At 38.7% G+C, this 14,505-nt stretch overlaps 2 protein-coding genes across 2 annotated transcripts; one reads left to right on the top strand and one right to left on the bottom strand.

The window, feature by feature from the left end:
* Positions 1–1,325: 1,325 nt before the first annotated feature.
* On the bottom strand, positions 1,326–6,684 carry ngdn (neuroguidin, EIF4E binding protein). The gene is made up of 11 exons (XM_050056377.1): positions 6,628–6,684; positions 6,305–6,364; positions 5,932–6,003; positions 5,112–5,249; positions 4,937–5,021; positions 4,782–4,834; positions 4,482–4,593; positions 4,077–4,251; positions 3,728–3,881; positions 1,893–1,956; positions 1,326–1,549 (listed from the first exon to the last, which is right to left on the bottom strand). The coding sequence occupies exons 1-11, from the start codon at positions 6,646–6,648 to the stop codon at positions 1,530–1,532; spliced, it is 954 nt and encodes a 317-aa protein (XP_049912334.1). The 5' UTR covers positions 6,649–6,684; the 3' UTR covers positions 1,326–1,529.
* A 329-nt stretch (positions 6,685–7,013) lies between these two features.
* Positions 7,014–11,298, top strand: cebp1 (CCAAT/enhancer binding protein (C/EBP) 1). The gene is made up of 3 exons (XM_050056391.1): positions 7,014–7,143; positions 9,071–9,355; positions 9,486–11,298. The coding sequence occupies exons 1-3, from the start codon at positions 7,141–7,143 to the stop codon at positions 9,789–9,791; spliced, it is 594 nt and encodes a 197-aa protein (XP_049912348.1). The 5' UTR covers positions 7,014–7,140; the 3' UTR covers positions 9,792–11,298.
* The last annotated feature ends 3,207 nt before the right edge of the window (positions 11,299–14,505 follow it).

Here is a 14,505-nt window from a genome sequence, read left to right as displayed (position 1 = left end):
CTTAACAGGCAGCCAATCCAACACATGATTTATATACAGAGAGCTGAAGCCAACATAGCTGAGTGGCAGGCAGGCAAGTTTGCGTGAGAGTGAGGAAGGCAGGACCAGAGATGAGGGTGTTTTTTGGGGTGTACAGTGCGGACCTTAATGCGCCCCCTTTCTCTGACTACGCGCAGTGCAGTCACGGCTTGTCTGAGGAAGGCTGATGAGCTAACGGCATTGATTATTAATTTAATAAATGGAGTGGGCCGGAGCTGTTATTTTAGGGTGGGGAAAGTCAAGGGTGGGGTTTGTGTGGAGACTTTTTTTTTTTTTTTTTTTTTTTTTTTTTTTTTTTTTTTTGAAAGGGGGAGTGGGTTTGATCAAATGTTTTGCTTTTTTTATTTTTATTTTTAACCCATGAGTCTGTAATTAGAGAAAAAAAAAAAATAAAGACATTGTGTAAAAATGAGACGGTGTCTGTGTGAGTTTGTTCTGGCTTATCCTGTCCTGCTCCCTCTGATCTGGCCAAGTGATGTTTATTTTTTGTTTATTTACTATACAGGTTATATTTACTTAACGTACAGCTAAAGTGATGTTTTTTTTAATACAAGTTAAGTGATTATTTATAATAAAGGCTAAGTGATATTTCACATATTTATTATATGCATCGAGTGATATTTATATTTATTTATTATACAGGTTAAGTGATGGTCTAATAAAATCAAAAAATGTACTGTATGCCTAAGTGGCAGTATCATGTGGTTGGGGTTTATAATTTCAGAATGAATCATATATCAGCAAAGTAGTCAATCACTGACTATCCTAATGGAATAAATGCTCCAGAGCAAATTGTATTGATCTGTAACACTGGCCAAGCTGTTAATATTTTAATGTCTTGACACGAGAACTTCTTTCTGGGAGGTAAACTCAGGTTTAATGCTGTATGACATACTGATCAAACTGTATAATCACTTAGGTTTCTAGGTAAGTAAAAGTCAGCCACTCATTTTTCCTACTGTGATGTGAAAAAGGTCTATAGGAATACATGTGCAACATACTGTATGTATCTAAGCCAGTCACACTACCTAAACATTCATTTGCATTGTGCATGAGGTTGTGATTAGGCCCTGAATCAGCATCTGGCTGCTTCTCAAGCAACTGTTTGTCATCTACTAATATCTGTTAGTGTGTCCTTAAATGTCCTCTACATTTCCAAGCCTCTGCCAGCAGAGGGTTCATTAGATGGCACGGGGAATTTTGAAACTCATTCAAAATTTATGGTCTGTTTGGCGAGGAGGCATTGTGACTGCCCTCTAATGGAGATAAATAAAACTTGACATGAGTCAACAATAAATGTTTATTCCACAAACTGAATGACAAAGTTACACAGTACGATGCAGACACGGTGGTGGATTTATTACTGTAGTACAACTGGTGACAAAATCCTCATAACATTGAAGTAAAAATGAAAACAAAGATGGCTGTTGGTGAGAAATCCTCGTTATGTCATCATCTGGTCTCACATTGGGGCACGTCAAGTTTGAGGTCTATCTGTGCTTCTTAAAAGCTGCAGAGAAGAATATGAACGATTATTCATATGAAACAGGATTCAAATACACCGACTGCTGCTTTTCAATTTCACAACATATAGGTGATTTTTTTTTAAAATCACAACTGAATTATATTTTATGAACATATGGTTCGAAAAAGTTTTCTGCAAACTGACAAATCTACATCAATTACACAGTTGCGTCACGCCAAGCGCACATTCAAGACACAGTTAATACTGAAGTAGTTTTATGACAAAGTAGGACTTTAAGTTAATTGACCCTAATGTGTTTTTCTGTTTGCTTTTTTAAGACATGTCAGGAAATTAATTTGTACTGTTAGGTGTATTTGGATGTCCTCACCTCTTCTTTTGGTTTTCTTCTTCATGAGTTTCTTCTTTTTCTTGGGGCGAGAGTGATCCCCGTCCTGCACCAATAAAAACAATGTGTCAGAACCAGAGACCACATGAATGTGATCTAAATAAAAACAACACAATGCTCCCATTCACAGCTGACAGAGATGAGCGTGTTAGCCACACCGCTTAGTGGCTTCTCATGTTGTCCAGTTCAAAATCTAAACATAGCACATGGATTTTCCAAATACATGGAGCTGAATGAATTTTCCACATCTGCGAGCAGCGTGAGGTTGGCCGGTCATTACTCAAACTCATTAGTACTCTTTATGACAGCAGTGAATTGAGACAGGAAACAGAGAGGGATGACATGCCAAACCTGTGTAGACATTAATATAAGTATAGCTGTCGCCAACAGCACTGCAGCGCAGGACCAGACAAATGAGTCACCAAGATACACAAACGTATGAGCACTTCAGGTGCAACATGCCAGACGCCTTCAAAACTCAACAGAAGTGTTGTGTGCAACATTAATTAGGTGCTGGTGGCAGCCCAAATTGAATAATAGTCAATATAAATCACTGTGTTCTGTTGAGTCCAGACTCTGCTAGTGTCTATTGCTTGATTAGAGTCCAAATTCCTGCTTTATCTGAACCAGATTAATCTCCAAAGACATTCTGAAGGGGGATTTACATAGATCTTCATATCTGGACTAGAAACTCAGATTTCTGCCAACAGCAGTGTTTCAACCTCGGCCTCTCCTGTAACTCAGTGATACCCCCTTTCCACCGACATGGAACAGGTCCCATTCCAATTTTTACATCTAATTTTGAACCTTTCAGAGCATTTCCACCACAAATTGTTGCTTCCCTGCTGGAACCAAAAAATTGCAAGTTTTCCTGGACCTTAAGTGTGAACCATGACGACATCAGTGGGTGTGTGATATTCTATAAGTTGCAAAGAGAGGATATCTTGTACATAATAGTTTTCTACATCCTCTTATCATTAACTGTTGGTCCATTTTTGGACTAAAAAAACCCTGCTCTCAGGTAATCAGTTCAATTTTGTATTCTTATCTTACACCTACAATGATGACTTAGGTGTTCGAGGTGCTTGTACTGCTCCATTGGGGTGTGTTCATTTACTAATTGTCACAAGCTGTAACCTCTTTCTGTTAATGACACATACTAAACTGCGATTGGTCAACTCTGACCTACTCCCCCTATTTAAGTAAGTCATTTTGACTACTGCTTCATGCTTGATAAAGGTCCAGTGGGCTGAAAGGTTGCTTCCTTAAAAACCATTGCTGTGTAGGTGCAAGTCAGTGTGCGGGCAATCCTTCTTTCCATGTTAGGCACTTTCTGCTGTGCCAACGCACCTGGTGACAGAAGCTGATTATCCTGGTGTGCCAAAGCCTCTTCAATACAATCAGTGCAATCTGCCATCTTGCCTCTTAGTAAGGTGCTCTGAGTAAATTCAAGTTGTGCATTTATTGTGAAAGGTAAAAATGGAATGTATAAAGCTGTGATGCACTGCCATGGACAAAATAAAAAATAATAAAGTGTGCTGCCATCTTGGTTCATACTGATTCAGACTACAGAGCCTCCATGTTAACATTTTGTTGCCTGCATAAATATATGGCACAACTTAAAAACTTTGACTATGCTATGATTGTTTAATTCTGGTGTGAACTGTGCAACACCTCCATGAATGACACATCCTTGATTACAATAAGTCTGCTTAAAACTAGTGGAAATCCAAGTATCCTGAAAGAAACTGGTTCAAGATCCAGAGCTAATTTGGTTGAGATGGGGTCCTGTTGAAAAGATGTCACTATAAGCTCACCTGTCCACCCTCGCCGCCTGTCAGTGCTGAGATGTCACTGAAGTGTGTGATACCGCTCAGCTGGTTGGACATGGACATCATGCCTCTTTTCTTTGAGTTCTTCTGACGTTGTGGCATGTTAAGACGCACCATCATCGACTCCTCATAGTTTTTCCTATAAAGACGAATAAAGTTGTTGATGGAAACTGATATCTGTAAAACTTATCCCACGCAGCATGTTACACACTCCTTTATATCCTCATCAGATATTTAAGCAATGGATGTAATCCCAGTCTTTCACTACATCTTATCATCCTGCATATCATCCAATCAGCCTTCATGTGTCTCCCTGTTCAAACAAAGTAAACACCTGTGTAGCTCTTCGCGGCTCTCCCGCTCGCTCTGGAAGTCTCGTCTGTCCCTGATCTCCTCTGGAGCGTCGCTGTACTGCTGTCTCAGCTCCTGGATCACAGAGCTTCTGAGGGCAGCTCGCCGCTGACGCTCTGACTGAGCCTTCTTCCTGTCTGCTTCTGTCATGTCACCGTCTGGAGGACACAGGGGTGAGATGGGAATATGTGGGGATCTTTATTTTGATACACATGAGCCACATGGGAAGCAACTACCTGCACCAAAATAAACTGTTGTAATTAACTTTCACAAAAACACCAAAAAAGAAAATCTATTCTGTTTAATCAAATGACTAATGGTGGACTTGTTCAGTATGTTCAGGACAGGCAATGAAACAAAACCTGATTAAAAAGACAAATGACATTACCATAATGCACTGGGGCAATCTTTGGCGGTACATATTTCCTGCCACTAGAGTGGGCTGCTTTCTTTTCTGTCTGTTTGTCAGCTTCACCCTCAGACTCCTCAGATTCACTCAACTGGTTGATGAAGCAAAGAAGGAAAGTCAGTCAGACAGTTATAAATACTGCATGTGCAGTATTTTTTACCCTTCATGAATAAAATCAAAGATGACCTCACTTATTAAATGTCTTACAGCAATCAGTAAGGATAAATCATGATAAACTGTACCACCCACATAAAAAAGTGGTTAAAATGACAACATTACTTTGCTGATGAGATTCTCAGGATTAGGACGCAGCTGCAGTGGATCATTCTCAGCTGAAATCAACAAAAGACATTGTTATACACTGAGACATGACGGGTAGGAAGTCAGACCATTGGTGGATGCATTCATCGCAATCAACACAAAACCAGTTTTACCTAAACTGCCGGTGACAGCTGTGCGCACCAGTTTATCAATCTGGTACTTCAGTTTGTGGTCTAGCGGTCGCATTTTCTCCAAGACCTTAAAACAGGAAGAAAAAAGCAATGAGATGTTACCTCATGTGGGATAAAAAGGTTTATTATTAGTGGCCTGTTTCTGTAATCATCTCACCGTCCTGATTGTGACCAGTCTGTTCAAGGCTTCACTGTCTTTTATTTTGCCTCCTTCTGTTTTAATGCTGATCAGGTGAGTGAGGTCTTGAAGGTAGAAGAGCAGCAGGTGATAGCGAAGATCCAGGAAAGACAAACCCTGCAAGGAGAGAAGATGGAGAGTGATTCAGAAAGGGCTGTTTGTCTAAACCACACCTGGAACAATGATTCCTTAGTTTGTTTCAAACTAGAAAAGATTTTTTTTTACATTAGACATTTTTATTAATTTCAAGTTGTCAGTTATACATGCCTTCTGTTATTTAGTTTCAAGTAGCCCATCTTAATGTAACAAATGCACAAAATAAAACATGAAATATCATAAAAATTAGAAATCTGGATCACCTGGCCACAATTTATGTTACACAGAGGCAGGAGAAAAGTGCAAAGCAAGCAACACATTGTGCTGCATCCATATGTGTCAGAACATAGATTGACAGATAACAACACTCTCATATGTTGTTTAAAAGCCTTTAACAAACACCTTCTTTGCAAACTCATACTGTGCTCGATATTTATCAGTAATGACAGGCAGACTGGGACGTTTAGCAGACAATGAAAGGTTCAGCTACTATCTGAAATAGTGAAACAAAACAGGGGCAAGGAATTTAAGTAGTAGCCAGGACCTGCCTTGGTGAATTTTGTTCTTGAGTTGTGGAAATTCACTATTAAATTTGTAGTTAATCAAAGGACCGAAATCTGCAGACATGCAGTGAACATGTGCTTCCCCAACGTTTTCTTAACTCAGCCTTTTTAATAACAACCATAATCAAGTCCTGACTCACCTTTGATGTCTTGAATGCTCCATCTTTGACTTTTGTTATCAGCTCATGGACATGACTTGTAACAGAGGCCACCTGAACAGAAGAGCACAAAAGGTTTCAGCTGTGAAGACTCACATCCACACAAGCTGTGATTAAAGTGAGCATGACACATTCACCAACACGAGAAACATAATCATTTGATGATCAATCACCAAAGATACATAATACAACAACAGGATTATGATATTATTCTGTAATATGTCACCATGAGATGTAAGTGCTCTTATGAATATTTCTGCATAGTCATATCTACAGAAGTAGCTTAATATTATTACAATACAACTATACATTTACAATACAAATACAACAATAATATATGACACATATTTCTTACCTGCTCTGTGAGATTACTCAGCAGCTGTACAGCTGTGGGCAAATCCCTTTCAATTAAATCCTGTCGGAAAAGAAACATAAATACATTGCAAAACTGCTAACACCATTCACCTACAGTAAAATAAGTAAAGTTAGCTAGTGGCTAACAGGCTAGCTTAAGTAATTAAAAACATACTATTATTACTCGCTTTCATCAATTTCACTTATAAAACACAGTTTCAGAATACACGTTAATTCGACGGAATAGTTTGTTTATATTAAAATACAATGCAGAAAGATTTAATAACTGTTATATTAACTAGCAGCTAGCGAAGCTAAACTCACGTTGTCAACAGGGGCAGCCATTTCGATTTCAGTGTAACGTACGGAAGTCGCAGAGGGACAAACGGCATACAGCTTGTTCAGTTTGCGACAATGTAGCAGCGTTAAATTCAGTCAATGGTTAAACTAATAAAAAGAGCTAAAAGAAAAGACGGGAAGCTATTAAATAATTAAATACTTTATTATCTAATGTGACATGATACTAATAACTTTTCTTGTCCCAGAATTAGTCTTAAAAATAATTAAGATGACAATTTTATAGTTGTGAAACCACACATAATCCGTAGATTTATTAACTCTATCTCATTTTCCTTGAGCTTTCTTTGTCACTTTTCTGTCTTTTCTGTGTGTGTGTGTGTGTGTGTGTGTGTGTGGGTGAGAGAGAGAGAGGAAGAAGAAGTGATGGTGAGATCAGACAGAGGTGGTACCTGTCTGTCTCCTGTCTCTCAGACCATTTTCAGTCAAACTTTCAGAGGAACCTGAAGAATATTCAGAGAGTTTGAGTAGAGCTAAATAATGGTGAGTCACATCATAACTTAATTTTTGTGTGTGTGTGTGTGTGTGTGTGTGCGCGCGCGCGCGTGTGTGTGTGTGTGTGAAACTGCAGATCATTAGAAATCATTTTCCAGTAGCCTGCAATTTATTTTTTAACTTTGCTGTACATGGTATATTTTGTGTTATCTTGGGGCTACATCTAACAATTACGTTAATAGTCGATTAATCTGCTGATTATTGTCTCAATTAATTAATTGTATGGTCTGTAAAATGTCAGAAAGTAATAAAAATGTACCTCACACTCCAGGCATGCTTGTTTGATTTTGGATAGCTTGTTTTGTTTGAGCAACAGTCCAAAACCTAAAAACCTGAAGTTTACTATCAGAGGAGACTAACAAAACCAGCAAATATTGACATTTGTGAGGCTGGAGCCAGTAAATATTTTTATTTTTCATCATGAAACGACTTCAGCGATTAATTAATAAACAAAAATGTTGCTGATTCAATTTCTCTCAACTGACTGATTGATGAATCGTCTAATTGTCTCAGCTCTAATGTGCTGTTACTATGCTCGTCACTTAAATTGTAACGTTTCATTTTGTGTTATTTCAATTAACAATACTCTGTTATGAATAAAAGTCCTGCATTCTTACTCAAGTAGAAGTTAGAAAAGTAAAAGTACACACTATACAATATAATGAGGTTTTTCAGGAGGTTAAATTAGGATATATGATTTTTAATTATAATTACCAGGACAATAACATGTAAACAGCCTTTTACTGTTGTTGTTAGTGGTGGAATTAGCACTAATTATGTTGTTAGTTTAATATGTTGGCCTTTTGTGTCTTGTTTACTTAGTGGTAGAATGTAACTAAATACATTTACTTAAGTATTGTACTCAGTTATGACTTTGAGATACTTTTTCTAGTATTTCCATTTAAAGCTGTTTTATACTGTTACTCTACTACATTTACATTTTGGAGGTTAATATTGTACTTTTTACTCCACTGCATTTATTTGACAGTATTAGTTACTTGTTACATTGCAGCATCAGATTATTAGTACAAAATATAAATCAATTAATAAATTATAATTTACTTTTATGAATTAAGATACCCAGCAGTACATATCTTTACCAGCTGCACCATTAGTGACATTTACACATCAATGCATCACTGATTATGATCCAGTCATATAATAACTATCTTATTTTATTCTGAAATGAGGCATTCTGCATGATGAGTACTTTTACTTGTGGTACTTCAAGTATATGTTGTTGCGAATACTTATGAACTTTTACTTGAGTAAGCTTTTGAATGAAGGACTTTTATTTGTAACAGTATTTCTACTTTTACTGAAGTATAGGATCAAAGTACTTCTTCACTGCTGTTGTTCTCAATATTGGGAAGTTACTAGTTACATGTAATTAAATTGCTTAATAATGTAATTGTAATTGGTTAAAGTTACTGAAAAATAATATGTAATAAGTTACAGTAACTAAATAAAACATTGGTGATTACAAAGAGGTTACATCCAAATATATTATTTCAGTAAAATGCTTGCATGTAGACTGAACATTCATTCTGTGGTTTTGTGGCTTTTTGTGACATTTTTTAGCCCAGTTTAAAACATTTGTTAGAAAAGTAATAAAAAAAATCTAAAACTATTAAATGTAATAATTCACCTTACTGTGATGAAGTAAATATAATAGTTACATATTATATTTTTAACAGGGAAACTATTCATCTGTAGCCTATTACATTTCAAAAAAACCTTTCCAACACTGGTTGTTCTTTATATATTTCTTTTCCCTGTATGTTACTTTTGTAGCCGTCAGAGTTGTTTGTTTGCGTGTTGTATGTGTGGTTCTTTGTGTGCACCTTTTCAATTTAAAACAACAAAATTAAACTTAATATAAACCTTATCTTTTTCTGTATCCGAACCCCTCCAGATGTCTGATTCCAGGGTGTCGTCTGTCATCCAGGAGTGGGCAACCTCATACCCGGGTCAGGCCCACACCCAGACCCTGAACCCTACCACATCGACCAATCAGATGTCTCAGATGGACATGATACTGTACAGCCAGTCTCAGGGAATGATGAGAGGGGGCAGTGACGACAGAGTGGCTGAGCAGATGATGGGTCTGCCTTACCTGCCGTACACGTCTTCCTGTCTCAGCAACACCTCCAGTGCTGGGAGCACAAACCACCATCAGAGCCACGCCAACACTCAGCAGGTGTGTGTTAATGTGTTTGTGATCCATCTTTCATTTGTGGTTAGATTATAAGTAATTCTTCAACATTTTCTGACACCCCTCTCATCCTGCTTCCCCACAACCTAAACACACTTGTGTGTCTGACCTTCAGGACTTCTCCTCCTTCCTCCTGCCAACTCTGCGTGCCCCGGTAAACAAGAGGAGCATCAGCAAGGACAGTGATGAGTACCGCCAGCGACGTGAGAGGAACAACATCGCTGTGAGAAAGAGCCGAGACAAGGCCCGCAGGAGGATCCTGCTGACCCAGCAGAGGGCCATGCAGCTGCAGGAGGAAAACCAGAAGCTGCAGATGAGGATAGGGCAGCTGACACAGGAGTTAGACACTCTCAAACACATCCTGTCACAGCGGCACCTGCAGGGAGCTGAGGAGGGAGCACCTGGGGAGTCCAGTATCTAGAACCACGTTTGTGTCTCATTTTGGGCATCAGATTCATTATCAGCATCTAGGCGGGCCTTAAATACACAAAGTCAAATGCCTCCTTGTTGATTCAAAAATTGGCTAAAAAGGTTACCATTTGTGAAAAAAGTCACATTTAGAACATTTGCAAATGAAGTGTTAGGGTTTTTTTTTTATAGTTTCACACTGTAAAATTGTGAAGGGGGAAAGTATAAAACACTGGCAGGGCTGTAGCTACCTTTGAGGACACTGAGGTCATATCCTCTTGGTTTCTCCTAAAAAGCAGCTTCTCACCTCTGGCAGACATCTTGGGACTTTAGCCGGCTGAAATAACAACTGTCTCTACCACTTTTTATCAGCTGTAACTAGTTGGTGCAAGCTAATGTTACTGCTAACCCCTGTCTACAGCAGATTTTTTGACCTAACCTTTGACCCCACTGAAGAATGTCGTTAACCCCATGTCTTTGAAGATAGTGCAAAGTTTCTACTGTTGGTAGTCAGCTAGTCAGCTAGCTATGCTAATGTTTGCAGCTGTATCACTATAGCCCCATATGCGCATCTTCAGCATGTAGTGACATCCAAAGCTTGACAGGTTGCTATAACAGTTGTGAAGCTGTATTGAACAATCACTGTTGGGGGGCTGAGGATAGTTAATTTCAAATTTGAGACTTAATTTTTGGTAGGCCTATGTGGTCAGACTTTTCTGGGTGAGGGGGGACTTACTTATGGCTTCAGTATTTCTAAAGTTGTGGCTACGGCTCTGCTCACTGGACCTTTGAATAAATGTACTTAACACCTGAAAAAGAGATCTTGAAAACTCAATATAAAGTCAGAAGACGTGTAGTGGGTTTGAATGTAGATGCTCTGAAGTCATTGTATAGTCTAAACTGTGAGTGAATAGACTGAAGCGCACACAGAAACCTTAAGCAAGCCTGTGCATAATAAGATTTGCACTCAGCTTTGTGAGACGGGAAAAGGATTTTAAGGAGAACTTGTTGTACCGTAGATTTAAAGATCCTAAACACTGCACAAATGGATGCAGAAACAAAAAGTCCCAAAGGTTTAAATCTGTATATGCTTAAATTTAACCAATTCTAAATGAACTTTCCTGAAAATTTCTGAAGACAGCATCTTCACGTGCATGTGTAATTCTCCTAAACCCTTCAAAAATAAGACCACTGTGCATTAGACAGATTTGATTTGATTTTACAAACATTGCTTAATCATCTACCTGACACTTCTTGTCATTGTCAGAGATGATTGTAAGTGTTGTTGCCCAACAACGTTACACAAGCTCGTGTGGTTTTTGCAGGGGATTCAATGAAATCTAAGTGTCTCTCTCTGTGTATTACTCTTTTGTCACTAAGTGAGTGTGGGATTACTTGAAATAATGTTGATGCAGTTTTAAATTATACGCATTCTTGTTATGTTTGTTTTATGATAGCAATGCACTGTTAAAGCAATCCTTTGTCAAATAATTTCTTGAAATAAACAAATAATTGCTTAAGCTTGAATGAAACATGTTTTATATCCTCCAATCACTGATGTTTTAAAATTCTGAGAAATTATCCTAATTTGATATCAAAATATATAAAAGATATGCCTTTGGACATTAGAGCAGCATCAGTGTGTCCTCAAATGGCCTTTACAAGCCTTGATTAGAGTGCACTGCACCTCTAAACAACACATCTTTCTCACAGAAAATGGTGTGATACAACCCCCAGTTGTACTCTCATTAATTCTCCATAACATCCTTCATCAGGGAACATGGCGTGCACCTGCCACATCATTTACCATAAGTTGTCTACCCACAGAAACGGACGTCATGCCGTGGACCGTTGTACACCAGCGGTTTCCCTTTGTGGGATGGGCAAGATTTCGACACAGCGGAGGACGGAGATGAGGAGCGCAGAGATAGTATCAGTGTTTCGGGCTGCCAGGGCCTTCCTGTGGCTGTGATGGTAGTGAAGGGATATAGAGATAGGGAGACAGAGAGGAGGGGGTCTGGGGCAACAAGCCAGACATTTTTTTTCTTTAAACCTTTGTCCAGAACAATAGTTATAACATTTGGTAAAAATATTTTCAACACTATTAGATAAGCAAAAGCAGTACTGGATTCTTTGCATCTGGTCTTGGTACAATATTAAAAATAAAGAAAGCACATGTGCAGTTCTTTTCCATGTCTATTTTCTTTGTTGACTAAAATGTCAAAAAATATAACAAGTAAATTAGTTCATAAAGTCTTTCAGGGATTTAATCCTAGCTTTATTTTATTGCTGGTATGGCAACAAAGACCAAGCGAGGCAATGTACGTAGATACAGATGTTCACCTTTTTGTCATTTGTTATCATTATACACACAAACCAAAACTCAACACTTCCTGGTTTTACTAGAAACATACAAGTGATTAAAAATTATATTAAATTCCTTTAGGGCTGTCTGTGTTGTTAAATTATGTAAGTATTCAATTTTCCAACTCACTAACCTGAACTGATAATAATTACAACACTACTTTGATCCACACATACACTGTTAACTGTGCAGTTTGATTAATCCAACAGGACCTAAAACTAATCACATCCAGTCACTGAGGGTTTCATTAGCTTTCATTAGGCAGTGTAGCTCTGCACATATAATCAGTGTCTGTAATGTTAGATGCTACAAACACAGGGGGAATGAGGATGCTCAAAAACATCAGAAAACACAATACTCAGTATGTACAGAAAGATGGGAAAGTTGGGCTCATTTTTGTGTTAGAGGACCACAAATCTGCTGTAGCATGTTTGAGTCATACCAGTGTTATGATGGGAAGACAGATTATAGTAACATGTTTGACAGAAAGCCATTTCAAGACATTGACACATATTAGCTAAGAATATCTGTAGTTTATTTATGGTATTGTTTGTTTGTGTATTGTATGAATGAGAGTGTGGGACTGGGCAGTAACTCAGTTTTGATTGTGTCACTTTACACTCTACTTGTCCAGAGCCACAAAATGTGTATTAAAGGTCACACCACCTAAATTAAGAACTCCAGTATGTTATTTCCATGGCCTGTATATTTCAATCAATATTAGTGAACATGAGCTACTCTCTCTCAAAGCCAGAAACCAGAGAAGTCAGTCTCAAACTTGAGATGTCATGAGGAATAGAGTCTGGAGCTGCTCTAAAGTAAATTACCCAGCCAACATCTGTATGTGGGGCCCCTGTAGGTAGTAAATGGGCTACACACATGGGCGTCCAATGGTTCCATAATAGCCCCATGCCAGTTGCCCACATAGTGGGTATTGGCCCAAAATGAGCATCTTATCTGGAGCTCACTTGGGTAAACCCATGTGGGCAACTAGCATGGAGCCAATGTGGAACCTGTGGACAAACCCATATAGGGTCCATTTTTATGTCTATTTACAACCCCCATGGGCCACACATACAAATGTTGGCTGGGAAATAGGAGCTTGATTAAGTGGACCAACAGACTGTGTGTTTTCTTCTTTATACCCAAATGAGCTTTATTCTATTGTAGTGTTCTTAGTACTCAGAACATTCCCCTGGGTGCTCTCAGAGCCTGTTTACACCTGGTATCATCGTGCATCTTGGGTGACCCGATCACAAATGGACAACACTAAATACAAGTATAAACGACCACCAAGGTGCAGTGTGATCCGATCACTCAAACCACTTGCCGAGGTGGTCTGAGATGCATTTAACCACACATCTTCTGTAGTCTAAACACTAATGTGTCCTGATGTGTCCCTGACAAGGACTGTGTCATCAGTGCAGGATGTGGTGGTTTTTTGGTGACTTTGCATTAACACTCTATAGCCTGCCCAATTTTACAGGCAGCTGTGGCTCAGAGGTAAAGCAGGTTGTCCATTAATTGCAAGATCATAGTTTCAATCCCTGGCTCCTTCAGTCTACATGTTGAAGGATCCTTGGGCAAGATACTGAACCCCAAATTGCACCAGATGGCTGTACCATCGGTGTATGGTAGCCTCGGCGAACAGTGTGTGACTGTGTGGATGAATGTGACATGTAGTGCTTTGAGTGGTTGGAAGTCTAGAAAAGCGCTATATAACTTTACAACATGTTGGACAAAGTGTTGCATGACCATCCCCCATTCTGGCCCATGGAAGGTGGCATGTTGAATTCTGCTAGTTAGCGATATCTCCAACGTCACCGACACAACAGCTGCAGCTAACAATAGAGTAGATGTACTAACTATGTGTGGTGACCATGACTTCCTAGTGTAAGTGACGCAGGCAGGAATGAAATATAGCAAAAGTGGTCAGCTGGAGACGCGTGATAGACACAGGTGTGGACAGTAATGTTTCTCAGATGTCCGCTTGTCACCAAACTGCATTTTAATATAAGATATAAGAGGCTCTCAGTGTCATCTAGAACTCTAGTGCTCTAGTTTTTTGGATTTGGGAGGAGTTGTTTATGTTTACTAATGTTTTCAGACTGTTTTAGACCATGTGAACAACAAATGAAAATAGGCATACTGCCCCTTTAAGTCAAAAATCATCAATGGAACTGAACAGATGAGATATACAAACGTCTTTTTCTCCTGTTTTACTTCCCCAGAGGTATTTCATGTTAATGTTTTTCCCTTGTTTGTTTCTTAGGCCTATAGGAGGTAAAATCATTCATTATTCATTAGTAGTCAAACTTAAATTCCTCCTAAAAGACTTAAGCTAAACATGAACATTTTGATC

Source organism: Epinephelus moara, chromosome 11 (assembly GCF_006386435.1).
Source record: "Epinephelus moara isolate mb chromosome 11, YSFRI_EMoa_1.0, whole genome shotgun sequence".
NCBI lineage: Eukaryota > Metazoa > Chordata > Actinopteri > Perciformes > Serranidae > Epinephelus > Epinephelus moara.
The sequence above is the reverse complement of the archived record's forward strand: the minus strand, read 5'-3'. Positions and strand labels throughout refer to the sequence as shown.